Source organism: Carcharhinus amblyrhynchos, chromosome 2, assembly GCF_965287045.1.
Source record: "Carcharhinus amblyrhynchos chromosome 2, sCarAmb.v2.hapA, whole genome shotgun sequence".
NCBI lineage: Eukaryota > Metazoa > Chordata > Chondrichthyes > Carcharhiniformes > Carcharhinidae > Carcharhinus > Carcharhinus amblyrhynchos.
In genome coordinates, this window is record NC_137325.1 from 80,455,379 (window position 1) to 80,472,333 (window position 16,955).

General features: G+C 43.0%; 1 protein-coding gene across 1 annotated transcript in view; it reads right to left on the reverse strand.

Moving 5' to 3' along the window:
- Positions 1-16,955, reverse strand: part of LOC145355704 (putative acyl-CoA dehydrogenase 6) — a 72,289-nt gene that overhangs the window by 23,062 nt on the left and 32,272 nt on the right. Inside the window, exon 3 of the mRNA XM_080207952.1 lies at positions 1,281-1,410. Coding sequence (XP_080064078.1) covers positions 1,281-1,410 — 130 coding nt within the window. The remainder of the gene's footprint in view (positions 1-1,280; positions 1,411-16,955) is intronic.

Genomic DNA, 16,955 nt, shown 5'->3' on the forward strand with positions numbered 1-16,955 from the left:
CAGGATGGGGCAAATGGTCTCCTTCTACACTGTAGTGAATCTATGATTCTATGCTAGGAAGCTCAGGTTGGATTTAGCAGCTGCTTGGCTGTTAATTGGTTCAGGTCACCAATACCTCCATCTTGGAGGCAGGACTTGCTATCTAACAAATGGCTAGCAGCTCTTAACCCCAGCAATGCCACCACTGTTGGGACTTCAGCCAGTAGCCCCAGGCTGGAGCTGAATAACAAGGTGAATGTGAGAACTTTGTCAGGGGCAGTCGGGCAAGTCTCACTGAATAGATGGGAGACCGCCTACAGGAGCCAACAACAAGATGTATCATGAGGTAATGTGGGCTCTGATGACCCTCTCAGGAGGGACATTAACTAGCCCAAGGGCAGCCAGACCACATGACACCTCCCCAACCAATGTAAATATAAAATGCCAGTGGTGAGTGGCCATGGTCAAATCATCACCTGTCATGCCATTCCTCTGCAATTCTGCCAACAGAATTGGCAGCCTGTTCTCATTGGTGGTGGGGTGGAGAGGAACCAATATCTCTGCCTAATGGAATAACTTTAGGGCCCCATCAGTATTGGGCCTGAATTTCATACTCCCCTGCCAGCTTGATTTTAGGTGGGGAGACAGCATGAATTAGGAGGAATGAACTTCCTGAGTTCCTGCCTCCCTGACCTCTCAACAATTTTATGCTGGGGCTGGCGTGGTGTGAGATGGGCCACCTGCCCTTGCCCCAATTGAGGCCTTAAATGGGCAATTATTAAATTGTCAATTATGGGTACTTAAGAACCATTTCCTGCCCAGCCTCAATTTTTAGGCTGATGGGAGGATTTCCTAGCTGTGGAAGAAGCCCAAAAATGATTGGACCCAGTGATAAGTTGGGGTAGGGTGACTCAACAGAACTCCCTCCTTCTAACTTTGGGTGCACCCAACTCCTCTGTCCCTCTGGAATCTCCCCCAACACTTGCTCAAAATTTTGCTGGGAGACTATGATGAATGCATAATGACCCTGTCACAGCAAACTGAGCAAACATTAGTGTGATGGGGAGAAGGCCAGCACCTCAGGAACTAGGATCAGGGAGATCTAGCCCTATGGTTCCAAACGGTTATATTGTATGTTTAATCATTTGTTGGCACATGTGTAATTTCAATTGAATGGAATACTTATAATTACATTTAAGCAGTGGGAAAGGGCATGGTAACAAATTATTAGTTCTGACATAACTTCTTTGACAGTACCCCTAATTTTACTTTACCTGCCACCCTGAAGAAACAGTTAATACCTGGCTAGAGCTGGTGTTGCCATATCACTCTGGACGCCGATTGCCATGGGAATTCCACCACAAGGTATGTTTCCCAGTTCTTCTGCCACTGCTATATTGTAGCTGAAATCCAAACCAAGTCCGCCATACTCTGGGAAAAGAAAGGAAAAGTCTTTCAATTGTATCAATGGGCTCACAACCAACATATTGATTCTAACCATAACTGTCAAAAATGGGTGGGTTGGGGTTCATACCAGAGGTTAAAGCACAAAACCTATGGAACAGGAACTAAAGCCCCTTTGAACACATCCTTTTTTACTTTTAATGGACAGGAGGCGGATAAGCAAGCTGCTTTCAGAAAGCAGATTGGTTATTTAAATATTATAATCAGGTTGGCTGCCTTTATTTTAAGTCTATTTTTAAACCACAAGTAGTCAGCTTTTTGTGTATGGCCTCAGTAAACCCAGCATCATAAAGGAGATGCGAGAGGGTGAATCATGAAATGTCTTTTCAGCACTGCTTGTGAGCTATTAGCAACACAGCATATCATCCAGGCCCAGCAGGCTACCCATAAACACACTGCCAACTCCATCAAAGCTCCTGCTCATGAAAGGTGAGAAGGGACATAATTTCCCAAAGCAACAGTCAGAGCTTCCTCATGATGGAAAAACATCTTCTAGTTTATAAAAACCCATTGAGCTGGATTTCACACTTTTGGTGGCGTGAGGGAGATAGAACAGAAACTGAGTGGTCCGTACTCCCACCTCCACCATGTCAGCTTGTCAAATCTAGCATCAGATTGCCAATGAATGATTGTCCACCAGGAAAGCAGGCAATTAGAGGTGGAAAGCAGGTGTGAATGGGGTGCTTCATGCACAGAAAGAAAACACATATGGCAAGGATTAGTCGTAAACTAGAGGATCAGGAAAGTTTTTAAAAACTATCAAAAGATGACCAAAAAAATAAATAAAGAGAAGATTAACTCTGAGGGTAAACTAAATCTTCTTGAAATATATAAATGAGAGAGGCCAAGGGAAACATGGGCCCCTTAGAGAATGAGACTGTGGAAATAATAATGCGGAATCAGGAAATAGCAAGGGAGTTAAATAAACACTTTGCATCAGTCTTCATGGTAGAAGAAAGTATTCTGATAGCATTCCAAAAATACTAAATCAAGGGACAAATGGAGGGGAAGAAATAAATGCAATAGCTATCACTAAAGAAAAATTAATGGGGAAACTAATGGAGCTAAAGATAAGTCCCCATGGACTGACGGTTACATTCTGGGATATTAAAGGAAACAGCCTCAGAGATGGTGTTGGTACTGGTCTCAATCTTCCAAGAATCCTTAAATTCTGGAAAAATCCCAGCAGATTGGAAAACTGCCAACATAGCACCCTTATTCAAAAAGGGGGGGAGACAAAATACAGGTAACTATAGGCCAGTTAGCATAATTTGTCAATGGGAAAATCTTAAGAGTCCATTATATGCAGTGAATTCCAGATCATTATTACTTGCTGCATAAAAAAATTCTTCACAATCATACAGCATTTCTTGCCCAAAGCCATAAATCTGAGTCTTCTAGTCCTCGTAATGAGGGAAGTTTTTCTTTATCTAAACCCGTCATACACTTGAACACTTAAAATACCTCTTCAATCTCCATTGCTCCCAGGAGAACAATCCCAGCTTCTTCAACCTAACATAGAAAATAGGAACAGGAGTAGGCCATTCAGCCCTTTAAGCCTGCTCTGCCGGTCAACATGCTCATGGCTGATCCTCTATCTCAACATCATACTCCAGCACTTTCCCTATGCCCTTGACAGAGATTAGAAATCTATTTCCTTCTTAAATATATTCAGTGATTTGACCTCCAGAGTCTTCTGTGGTAGAGAATTCCACAGGTTCACCATCCTCTGAATGAAGATTTTTTTCCCATTTCGGTCCTAAATGGCCTACCCCGTAATGAGACTGTGACCCCTTGTTCTAGACTACACGCACCCCCTCAAAGTCAAAGTCAGAGGAAACAACAGCCCTATATCCAGTCTGTCCAGCTCTCTCAGTACTTTATATATTTTAATGAGATCCCATCTCATTCTTCTAAATTCCAGTGAATATGGCCCAGTTGACCCAATCTCTCTTCATATGACAATCCTGCTATCCCAGTGGTCAATTTGATGAAACGCACTCCCTCTTTGGCAAGTATATTCTTTCTTCGATAAAAAGACTAAACTGCACTTAATATCCAAGGCGTGGCCGCACCATAACTCTGTACAGCTGCAGCAAGATATCCTTGCTATTGTACTCAATCCTTTTGCAATGAAGGCCAACAGACCATTTACCTTCCTAACTGCTTGCTGTACCTGCATGCTTAAGCAAATGCACTGAGTGACTGGTCTACCAGGATACGCAAGTCACTTTGTACATTAATATTTCCCAATCTATCGCCATTTAAATGATACTCTGCCATTCTGTTTCTCCACTGAAGTGGGTAACTTCATATCTATCCATGTTATACAGCATTTGCCAAGTATTTGCCCAGTCTCACTCAATTTGCCTAAATCACCTTTAAGGATCTTAACATCCTCGTCATCAGACATTCCCACCAGGTTTTGTGTAATATGAAATCATTACTTTTGATTCCCTTATCTGAATCATTGATGTATATTGTAAATAGTTGGGGCCCAAGTACTGATCCCTACAGGACCCCACTAGTTGCTGCAAACCACTTTAAAAAAGGCCCATTTATTCCTACTCTGCTTCCTATCTGCTAACCTTGTAGCTAAATCCGTTAGCCCCAGTTAAGTTTCCTCCGCACCTTCTCAAAGACCCGTGCACATCATTTCTAATCAGAACTGGATTCAATACTATGGAGCTTCATACAATTTCACCATAACTTCCTGTTACTGTTCTCAATACCTCTATTTACAACACCCAACAAAGTCATCCCTTATGTTTTGCTAACTATTCTCTCAATACATCTTGCCACCTTCAAAGATCTATGCACATGAATCCCAATGTCCCTCTGTTTAAAACTGTGCTTTTAGTCTATATTGCTCCTCCCTTTGCCAAGATGGATTACCTTATACTTCTCTGCATTGAATTCTACCTGCGACCTCTCCACCCATTCTGCTTGTCTATTTATGCCCTGTTGCAGTCAATTGATATCATGCTCATTGTCAGCCACATCTGTGGGGATCCAGGCACATAGGCAAATGTTCCTGCATGCTCATTCTGGCTACCTCCACAGAGGAAATTTACATAATTGTCAACCTGCAAACAAAGCAGGCATGCACTTTTGCATTTATGTATAATGGGCTGGGAAATGCTGATTACATTACCACAAGCAAGTGGGATAGACAAAATTTAGGAGGTTGATGACTTTCACGGTTACTTTCATGAATGCCACCAGGTGCAAGAGGAAGCAGATTTTCCTGCAAGAGGCTGCAGATATCTATCACCACATGACATGAAAATACTGCTCTCTGAGAGGTCAAGGACGCAGTCTGAAAACAGTGCGTGGTTAGTGCCTTCTGAAACCTGGATCCCAGAGTGTCTTATGCTACCATGAATATTGTTGGACTTCCTCTTCTGATGTGCTGTGTAAAACACATTTAAGTTACCTCCCATCCTGATCTTGTCAATTTGAAATACTGAAGGACTTGGGTGGATGCAACTTTGTACAAATACTCATTGCCAAACATGCCAGAGGGAATTGAGACACCAGCTGCAATAAGTTTCTATTCAGATTGACAATGCCACTTAAACTTACCTCCCTTTCCCTGATCTGTTTCCCAAACCCCAGGACAATCGTGCTGCTCAGGTTAACTTTTAAGCCAAATTAAAATTAATTTGAAAATAATTTATTTGCATGAATTAAGGCATTAACTGAGTTAACAGTACTCCTAAGCAACCACTTATTAAATCCCTAACTTCAGCTTGTACATTTCTCATCAGCAACCAAACGTGCCTCTCTTAAAACCAGAAGTGGGTATGTTGGAGCTGGGTTGCACCCATGTGCAAAAACTCACAAATCACCAATACCATACAACCAACACCCCCATCCTCACCCCTTCCCCCCCACAAACGCTCTCAACCCACACATTCTCGACATTAGAATTCCTCATTTCACTGTATGCAACTTGATGTAAAGACATTGAAATATGCAATTGTTTTTGTCATTTTTAAATAATGGTTTAGGAAAAAACTGAAGAAATAACAGATTTGGCTGATGCATTTCTCATTTTCTGATTGAGCGGTACAAAAATAAATCTTGCATTTTATTTATCAGGAAACTTGACCTGCCAAACACACATTGGGAATGATAGGATAAGAGCTTATCAACAGTTTCTCTCTCCAGTTGCCACAATACCTGGAACTTGGCGGAACAAAATTCTAAATATTAAAAATTTCCCAATGTCTGTTCTGGGTTTTTGCAGGAATCAAAACACCACACAATAAACAAACTAAAATCTTAACCCCCAATAGTTCAAATGAGTTTCAAATTAATGACATTAGCATTTCTTCATTTTTAATAGGAGTTTCATTTCAATGTTATGGATTTAAGAAAAATAATTGAATCACAATGCAAATATTCCCTCCCTTCCCAAAATCTAGCATTAAAGATGTGGCATGGTGTCACAGAATGTTGGAAGACTGCACACACACTATGAGGCTCTATAGCCTACATACCTGGCATCACACAGGCACTGTAATTCAAACACCATAGCACTCATTTGTGGTAGAATTCCTAGATTGTGACCTGCTCTTGTATGGTATATTGCTGGTCATTAGTAACCCCCAGAATATTGACAGTGGGGATGGGGCAGGGAGGGGAGGGGGAGGAAGAAGAGAGGTGGGCAGAGAGATTTAGCAATGATTATGCCATTGAATGTCATGGGGTGATGATTAGATTTTCTCTTGATGGAGATGGTCATTGTCTGACATTTGCTTAGCTTGTATTTTACTTGTTAGCCTAAACCTGGATATTGTCCAGGTCTTGCTATATTTGGACATGGACTGTTTCAGTATCTGAAGAGTCACAAATGATGCTGAATGTGCAATCATCAGCGAACATCCTCACTTCTGACTCTATGATGGAAGGGATGTCATTTATGAAGCAGCTGAAAATGGCTGACTTTAACAACCAGCTTCCTTTCTGCAAAGTATGACTCCAACCAACTGAGAGTTTTCCCTGATTCCCAATGACTCCAGTTTTGCTGGGATTCAGAGTCATACTGGTTTACAGCATGGAAACAGGCCCTTAGGCCCAACTTGTCCATGCTGCCATTTTTTTTAAAACCCCTAAGCTAATTCCAATTGCCTGCATTTGGCTCATATCCCTCTATCCCCATTGTACCCATGGAACTATCTAAATGCTTTTAAAAAGATAAAATTGTACCCACCTCTATCATCATCTCTGGCAATTGTTCCAGGCACTCACAACCCTCTGTGTGAAATAATTGCCCCTCTGGACACGTTTGTATCTCTCCCCTCTCACCTTAAACCTACGCCCTCTAGTTTTAGACTCCCCTACCTTTCGGAAAAGATATTGACTATCTACCTTGTCTATGCCCCTCATTATTTTATAGATCTCTATAAGGTCACCCCTCAGCCTCCTATGCTCCAGAGAAAAAAGTCCCAGTCTATCCAGCCTTTCCTTATAACTCAATCCATCAAGTCCCAGTAGCATCCTAGTAAATCTTTTCCTTGATGCTTGTCAGTCAAATGAGGCCTTGATATCAAGGGCAATCACAGAACATAGAACCCTGCAGAAAGAGGCCTTTCCGCCCACTGAGTCTGCACTGAACACAATCCCACCCAGGCCCTACCCCCACATCCCTACATACTATACCCACTAATCCCTCTAACCTACGCATCCCTGAACACTAAGAGGCAATTTCTTAGCATAGCCAATCAACCTAACCCGCACATCTTTGGACTGTGGGAGGAAACCGGAGTACCCGGAGGAAACCCACGCAGACACGAGGAAAATGTGCACACTCCAGACAGTGACCCAAGCCAGGAATCAAACCCAGGACCCTGGAGCTGTGAAGCAGCAGTGCTAACCACTTGTTACCGTGCTGCTCAATTCTCACCTCAACTGGAGTCCAGTTCTTTGGCCCATGTTTGAACCAAGGTTTTAATGATATCAGGAGCTGAGTGGCCCTGGCAGTACCTTAACTGAGCATTGGTGAGCCAAGGTTATTGCTAAGCAAGTACTGCTTGATCACAGTGTTAATGACCCCTCCATTGCTCACTGATGATCGAGAGTAGACTGATGGGGCAGTAATTGGCTGGGTTGGATCTGTCCTACTTTTTGTACGTAGGACATACCTGGGCAATTGTCAACATTACTGAATAAATACTCGTTTTGTAACTGTACTCTGCAAGTTCCTGGGTACAAATATTCAGTACTATTGCTGGAATATTATCAGGGCTCATAGGCTTGGAAATAAGGAGGGAAACAGCGATTTTCTTGATTTTATAAATCTCACTTTTTAATCTTTTATATCTTTGTTGTTAAAGAGATTTACATAATATTAAACATAAGCCTTGTATAGCATCGGGGCAATGGATGCAGGGAATGCTAGATGGTGACACCGAGTACCCAAAAAGGAAAGCATTCTATGCTGCATTATGGACACCCCTCAGACTGATCACGAAAAATTCCATAACGGTAAGGGAAAATCAGCCAGTGTTCAAACTTTTAACCACAGCTCTGTGGATAAGTGGGCATTGGGTAAGTATTGGATTACAATCAGTTATGTAGTTGACCACAGTCAAATATACCCAGAAATTCATTGTTTAGATTCACTCATGGAGAGAATGATTAAGGTAACATATGAGAAAACATCCAGAAACATAAACGAGGGAAAATAAAAAAAACAGAGAAGAAAGCTAGAAAGCAGGATGAAACACTGCATGAATAAGGATACAGAGGCCATCGAGTACTCCACTTGCATCCAATAATTATCTATACTGTTGAGACATAACAAGATAACAGAAAATAACAGACAGAACTGAATAATGGAGGTTATAAGGTTAGACAAATATTCTGGAGATTTTCACTAATATCTTTGAAACTTCTAATAACCGTTATTTAATGATTTGGATGAGAATATAGGAGGCATGGTTAGTAAGTTTGCAGATGACACCAAGATTGGTGCATAGCAGACACTGAAGAAGGTTATCTCTGATTGCAACGGCGTCTTGATCAATTGGGCCAGTGGGCTGACGAATGGCAGATGGCGTTTAATTTAGATAAATGTGAGGTGATGCATTTTGGTAGACTAAACCAGGCAGGACTTACTCAGTTAATGGTAGGGTGTTGGAGAGATCTACAGAACAAAGATCTAGGGATACAGGTTCATAGCTCTTTAAAAGTGGAGTCACAGGTGGACAGACTGGTTTGAGTTATAAGGAGAGGCTTGATAAACAGGGACTTCTTTCCCTGGAGCGTAAGAAGCTGACGAGTGATCTTATAGAGGTCTATAAAATAAAGCGGAATATAGGTCAGCTAGATTGTCAATATCTTTTCCCAAAGATAAAGGGATCTAAAACTAGAGGGCATAGGTTTAAGGTGAGAGGGGAGAGTTACAGAAGGGTCTAGAGGGGGCAATTTTTTCCACACAGTGGGTGATGAGCGTCTGGAACAAGCTGCCAGAGGTAGAAGAAGAAGCCGGCTAAAATGTTAGAATCCGTCATTAAGGAGGAAATTGCGAGGCATCTTGAAGGGAATTGCTTGATAGGGCGGACGCAACACGGTTTCATTAAAGGGAAGTCGTGTCTGACAAATTTACTGGAGTTCTATGAGGATGTGTCTAGGGCAGTGGATAGAGGAGAGCCGGTGGATGTGGTCTTTCTGGATTTTCAGAAGGCGTTTGACAAGGTACCTCACAAGAGGTTATTGCAGAAGGTCAGGGGACATGGAGTTGGGGGTAGGGTGTTAGCGTGGATAGAGGATTGGTTGTCAAATAGGAGGCAGAGAGTGGGGGTCAATGGGTGCTATTCGGATTGGCGGTTGGTGACTAGTGGGGTGCCCCAGGGGTCGGTGCTGGGGCCTCAGCTATTTACCATTTATATAGATGATCTGGAGGAGGGAACCGAGTGCAGGGTGTCGAAATTTGCTGATGACACCAAGATTGGGGGAAAGGCAAATTGTGCGGAGGGTGTGGAGAGTCTGCAGAAGGATCTAGATAGGCTGGGCGAATGGGCCAGGAAATGGCAAATGGAATTTAATGTTGGCAAGTGTGAGGTGGTCCACTTTGGTAGGAAGAATGGTAGGAAGGACTATTACTTACGGGGCGAAAAACTGCAGCAGGCGACGGTGCAGAGGGACCTCGGGGTCCTTGTGCATGAGTCGCAAAAACCCAGCTTGCAGGTGCAGCAGGTGGTCAGGAAGGCGAATGGGATGCTGGCCTTCATAGCGAGGGGGATTGAATATAAAAGTAGGGAGGTCTTGCTGCAGCTGTATAGGGCATTGGTGAGGCCGCAGCTGGAGTAGTGTGTGCAGTTTTGGGTGCCGCACCTGCGCAAGGATATTTTGGCCCTGGAGGGAGTGCAGAGGAGGTTTACTAGGCTGATACCGGAGTTGAGGGGGTTGAGCTATGAGGAGAGGCTGAATAAACTAGGCTTGTACTCCCTAGAGTTTAGAAGAATGAGGGGAGATCTCATTGAGACGTATAAGATGATGAATGGGATGGATAGGATAGAGGTGGAGAGACTCTTCCCGCTCAAAAAAGACAGTAGGACTAGGGGGCACAGCCTCAAGATAAAGGGGAGGCGGTTTAGAACGGAGTTGAGGAGGAACTTCTTCACTCAAAGGGTGGTGAATCTCTGGAATTCTCTGCCCGTTGAAGTGGTGGAGGCTGCCTCGCTAAATATTTTTAAGAAGCGGGTTGATGGGTTTTTGATAAGAGAGGGGATTAAGGGTTATGGGGAGAGGGCGGGAAAGTGGAACTGTGCCACAACAGATCAGCCATGATCTTATTGAATGGCGGGGCAGGCTCGAAGGGCTAGATGGCCTACTCCTGCTCCTATTTCTTATGTTCTTATGTTCAATTTTGTCTTCTAAAAAGCGTTTAGACAGTTAAATGGGTAAGATGGATATAGAGGGATATGGGTCAAATGCAGGCAATTGGAACTAACTTAGCAGTTTAAAAAAAAGGCAGCATGGACAAGTTGAGCCAAAGGGCCTGTTTCCATGCTGTAAATCTCTATGACTCTACGTTGGGTAGAGAAAATGATAAATGAAGCTATGTAATATCTGGCAAAATACCAAGCTTGATAAGCCAAAATGTCTTTTATCATTGCATGCTACTTTTTTTTTCATATTCATTCACAGGATGTGGACATCACTGGCTAGGACACCATTTATTCCCCATCCCTAATTACCTGTGAGAAGATGACGGTAAGCGGTTTTTTTGAACTGTTGCAGTCCATGTGGTCTAGCTATACATACAATGCTGTTAGGGAAGGATTTTCAGGCTTTTGACCCAGTTACAGTGAAGGAACAGTGATATATTTCCAAATCAGGACAGTAAGTGACATGGAGAGGAACCTCCAGGTGGTGGTGTTTCCAGGTATCTGTTGCCCTTGTCCTTCCAGATGGTAATGAAGTTTTAAAAAAAGTTTATTTATTTATCAGAAGTAGGCTTACATTAACACTGTGCCACGATGTTGCCCTATAGTCACGAATTTGGAAGATCCTACCTAAGGAACCTTGGTGAGTTCCTGAAGATTTTCAAGTTTGCTGATGACACCACCACTTTGGGTTGGATCTCAATCAATGACGAGACACAACACAGGAAAGAGATAAGAGAATCTGGTGAGCTGGTGCAGCTAGTTCCAACCGCCTGCATTTGGCCCATACTCCTCTATATCCATCTTACCCATTTAACTGTCTAAACGCTTTTTAGAAGACAATGTCAACAAAATGAAGGCGATCATCATCGACTTCATGGGGCAGCAGAGTGGCACAGTGGTTAGCACTGCTGCCTCACAGCGCCAGGAACCTGGGTTCAATTCCCAGTTGGGTCACTGTCTGTGTGGAGTTCACACATTTTACCTGTCTGCATGGGTTTCCTCCAGTGCTCCGGTTTCCTCCCACAGTCCAAAAGATGTGCAGGTTAGATGAATTGGCCTTGCTAAATTCTCCCTTGGTGTACCCAAACAGGTGCTGGAGTGTGGCGACTAGGAGATTTTCACAGTAACTTCATTGCAGTGTGAATGTAAGCCTACTTGTGATGAATAAACCTTTTGTTTTAAACTTTATCATCTGGAAGGACAAGGGCAATAGATAGCCGGGAGTACCACTACCTGGAGTTTCCTCTCCTTGTCACTTACAATCCTGATTTGGAAATATATCACTCAGGTTTGGTAGAGGGCATGCCCTGTCTATATCAATGGGCATGATGTGGGTATGCCGGCGTTGGACTGGCGTAAACACAGTAAAAAGTCTGACAACACCAGGTTTGTTGGCGAACACTTCAGTGGTCACGGGCATTCAGCCTCTGACCTTCGGGTAAGCATTCTCCAAGGCGGCCTTCACAACACACGACAGCGCAGAGTCGCTGAGCAGAGACTGATAGCCAAGTTCCGCACACATGAGGACGGTCTCAACAGGGATCTTGGGTTCATGTCGCACTATCTGTAACCCCCGTGACTTGCCTGGGTTGCAAAACCTCACTTACTGTACTGTCTGGAGACAATACACATCTCTTTAAACTGTGATCAGTGCTCCTACCACTCACATTGTCAGCCACTTCAGGTCTTGAACAGCAGGTTAGGTGTAAGGATTCGCATTTTAATCAGTAATCTCTAAACTGTCTGTGCTTTATATGCTCTGTCTGAGGCCAGAACTCTCCATTCACCTGACGAAGAGGGTAACCCCTCGAAAGCTTGTGAGAATATTATCAAATAAATAGGTTGGACTAAAACCTGGTGTTGTCAGACTTTTTACTGTATATCAATGGGGACCAAGTAGAAATGATCGAGGGCTCCAGATTTTAGGTGCCCAGATCATCATCAATCTGTTCTGGTCCCTCCATGCAGACACTATAGATAAGAAAGCCCACCAATGCCTGTATTTTCTCAGAAGCCTAAGGAAATTTGGCATATCTGCTACAACTCTTGCCAACTTCTACAGATGCTCCATAGAAAACATTTTTTCTGGTTGTATCACAGCTTGGTACAGCTCCTTCTCTGTCCAAGACCGCAAGAAACTACAAAGCATCGTGAATGAGACTTAGTCCATCTCTCAAACCAGCCTCCCATCCATCAACACTGTCTAACACTTCCCGCTGCCTCGGAAAAGCAGCCAGCATAATCTAGAACCCCATGCACCCTGGACATACTCTCTTCCACATTCTTCCATCCAGAAGATACAAAAGTCTGAGATCACTTACCAACCCTGAATCAAGAACAGCTTCTTCCCTGCTGCCATCAGACTTTTGAATGGACCTCTCTCATATTAATCTTTCTCTACACCTACCTATCACAGAAACCCTGCAGTGCCGAAGGAGGCCATTCGACCAACAATTCCACCTCGGCTCTACCCCCCTAACCCCACGTTTACCCCCATTAATCCTTATTATCTACGCATCTGGGGACACTAAGAGGCAACTTAGCATAGCAAATGAACCTAACCCACACATCTTTGGGCTGTGGGAGGACGGGAGCACCCAGCAGAAACCCATGCAGGCACAGGGTGGACATGCAAACTCCACAGACAGTGAAGCAAGCCAGAATTAAACCCAGGTTCCTGGAGCTGTGAGGCATCAGTGCTAACCACTATGCCACCACGCCACCCCTATGTGGCTATGACTGTAACACTATATTTTCCACTCTCTCCTTTCCTTCCCTATGTCCAGAATGCTTTGTCTATATAGTGTGCAAGAAACAATACTTTTCACTGTATACTAAGACATGTGACAATAATAAATCAAATTAAATCAGTGCACCTTGTAGAAGGTACATACGGCCGCCACTGTTCGGCAGCAGTGGAGGAAGTGAACGTTTGTGGATGGGACACCAATCCAGTGGGCTGTTTTCTCTTGGTTCGTGTCAAGCTTCTTGAGTGTTGTTGGAGCTGCACTTATCCAGGCAAGGGGGGAGTATTCCAATTACAGCCCTGCCTTGTGCCTTGTAGATGGTGGACAGACTTGGGGGCATGGGGTCAGGAGGTGAGTTACCTACCTCAGGATTCCTAGCCTTTGACCTGCTCTTGTAGCCACAGTATTTATCTATTTTTGTTTCAATGCGAGAAGTGTAGCAGTTAAGACAGATGAACTTAAAGCTTGTATTAGTACTTGGAACTATGATGTTGTTGCTATTACAGAGACTTAAAAACATAGAAACATATAACATTACAGCACACTACAGGCCCTTCGGCCCTCAATGTTGTGCCGAGCTATGTCCAATCCCAAGATCAAGCTATCCCCTCCCTATAATTCTGGAGTGCTCCATGTGCCTATCCAATAACCGCTTGAAAGTTCCTAAAGTGTCCGACTCCACTATTACAGCAGGCAGTCTCTTCCACACCCCAACCACTCTCTGGGCAAAGAATCTACCTCAGACATCCTTCCTATATCTCCCACCATGAACCTTATAGTTATGCCTCCTAGTAACAGCTACATCCACCTGAGGAAATAGTCTCTGCACATCCACTCTATCAATCCCTCTCATCATTTTATAAACCTCTATTAAGTCACCTCTCATCCTCCTCCGCTCCAAAGAGAAAAGCCCCAGTTCCCTCAATCTTTCCTCATAAGACCTACTCCCCAAACCAGGCAGCATCCTGGTAAAACTCCTCTGCACTCTCTTCAATGCTTCCCCATCCTTCTCATAATGAGGTGACCAGAACTGAACACAATATTCCAAATGAGGTGTCACCAACATCCGATATAATTGCAGCATAACCCTACGGCTCTTAAACTCAAACCCCTGTTAATAAACGCTAACACACAATAAGCCTTCTTCACGGCTCTATCCACTTAGTTAAGGGAAGGACAGGATTGGCAGCTTAACATTCCAGGATACAGATGTTTCAGGCAGGAAAAAGGGGGATGTAAAAGGGGTGGTGGAGTTGCACTACTGGTTAAGGAGAATATCACAGCTGTACTGCGGGAGGGCACCACGAAGTGCTCATACAGTGAGGCAATATGGGTAGAGCTCAGGAGTAGGAAAGATGTAGTCACAATGCTGGAGTTTACTATAGGCTGCCTAACAGCCAGTGGGAGATAGAGGAACAGATATGCAGGCAGATTTTGGCAAGGTGTAAAAGTAACAGGATTGTTGTGGTCGAAGATTTTAACTTCCCCTATATTGACTGGGACTCACTTAGTGCCGGGGCATAGATGGAGCAGAGTTTGTAAGGAGCAGCCAGGAGGGCTTCTTAAAGTCCAATTAGGGAAGGGGCCATACTGGACCTGGTATTGGGGAATGAGCCCGGCCAGGTGGCCAGCATTTCAGTAGGGGAGCAGCTCGGGAACAGTGACCACAATTCAGTAAGCTTTAAGGTACTGATGGATAAGGAAAAGTGTAGTTCTCAAGTTAAGGTGCTAAACTAGGGGAAGACTAATTACAACAATATTAGACAGGAACTGAAGATTGTAGATTGGGGACAGATGTTCAAAAGCAAGCCAACATCTGGCATATGGAAGGTTTTCAAGTGCAAGTCAATAGGGATTCAGGACCGGCACATTCCTGTGAGGATGAAGGATACGTATGGCAAGTTTTGGGAACCTTGGATAACGAGAGATATCGTGAGTCTTGTCAAAGAGAAAAAGGAAGCATTTGTCAAAGCTAGGAGGCTGGAAACTCACAAAGCAAATGTAGAATACAAGGAAAGTGGAAAGAAACTTAAGCAAGGAGTAAGGAAGGCTAATAGGGGTCACGAAAAAGCATTGGCCAGCAGGATTAAGGAAAATCCCAAGGCTTTTTATACATATATAAAGAGCAAAAGAATAGCCAGGAAGAGGATTGGCCCACTCAAGGACAGGGAAGGGAATCTATGCATGGAGTTAGAGGAAATGGGCAAGGTATTAAATGAGTACTTTGCGTCACTATTCGCCTAAGAGAAGGACTTGGTGGATGATAAATCTGGGAAAGGGTGTGTAGATAGTTTAAATCATGTTGAGATTAAAAAGGTGGTGGTATGGAGTTCTTGAGAAACAATGAGATAGACAAATCCCCAGGGCCTGATGTGATATACACCAAAATACGGAGAGAGTAAAGGGAGGAAACTGCTGGGGCCTTGAGAGAAATCTTTGTATCCTCACAGGCTATAGGTGAGGTCCCAGAGGATTGGAGAATAGCCAATGTTGTTCCTTTGCTGAAGAAAGGTTAACAAGAATAATCCAGGTAATTACAGGCCGGTGAGCCTTATGTTAGTGGTAGGGAAATTATTGGACAGGACTCTACCTAGCCTTCTCCATTCCATTTTGCTCCACTGCCATCAGCACTGATACATATTTTCCAGGATGTACACACCATTGTCTTTTTCTGATGCAATTTGTTATGGCTCAGAGAAATACTCATATTCCTAAAGAGATTTAAATCAATTTTCATTGGTGACTGTAATCAACAAAAAGACTTAAAAGTTTGTTTAGATAGTAAAACAATCAATTTCATTTGAATCTTTCTAAATGATACTTGGTATTGTTTAGCAATAACATAACTACTGCCACAGGATTGTTTATTATTCACTGCTAGTTAAATAATTTCTGTCCACACGCCTGTTAAGATAGTAAATAATTAAATGATGTCCATTCTCCAAGCTCAGGTGCTTATTCTGCAGAGTTATGTAACCTAATTTTTGTTACTATTTTTACTTCCATGCTATTTTTACATTTCTAGTTTATGTAATGGATTTGCTTTGCACAAGTATAAACTCATCCCATTCTTTATTTTAACTTGAATCTTATTTTGATCATTATCTGCATCTTTCCGAACAGATAAATTTACAGCACAACAGCAGCTATTCAGCCCACTATGTCTGTATCAGCCGAAAAAGAGTTAACCAGTCGAATCTCACCTTCCAGCTCCTGGTGAGTTACAGAATCTCAAGTGATCTTTTTAAGTGCTATGAAAGTTTCTGCTTCTACCAACATTTTAGGCAATGTGTTCCATTATCCTTTGGGTGAAAATACTTCTAAGTCCTCTCTGATCTAGTCTTGTCAATATGATCATCAATGATTTGTGGTGAATCAGTTACATACATGTAGCATAAAAGCAAATTACTCTGAATGCTGGAATATGTAACAAAATGCTGGAAAACCTCAGCAGGTCTGACGACATTTGTGGAGAGAGAACAGAGCCAGTGTTTCGAGACAGGATGATCGTTCACTGGAGCTGAAGACATCAGAGGACAGAAGGAGATTTGTACAGTAGTTGTGAGGTTTAAAATCATAAAAGGTTGTGAATTTGTTTTATTAATATTCCATATATTTTGTTTCATGCAGCAAATATGGTGACCTGATCCCATTGAACAACACTGCTCCAAAGTATACTTTTAGAAATATGATTGCCCCTTTTTTGTTTAACCCATATGGCTTCATTTGGTGCATGTCATCCCTTCTCACGAATGTGATTGTTTCTTTAATAAATGTTGCAACTCTGCTGCTTTTTTTTATCCCCCCCCCCTTCACCTTTCTGAAAACGTTCTGACAAGGGATGTTAAATTGCCATACCTGATCC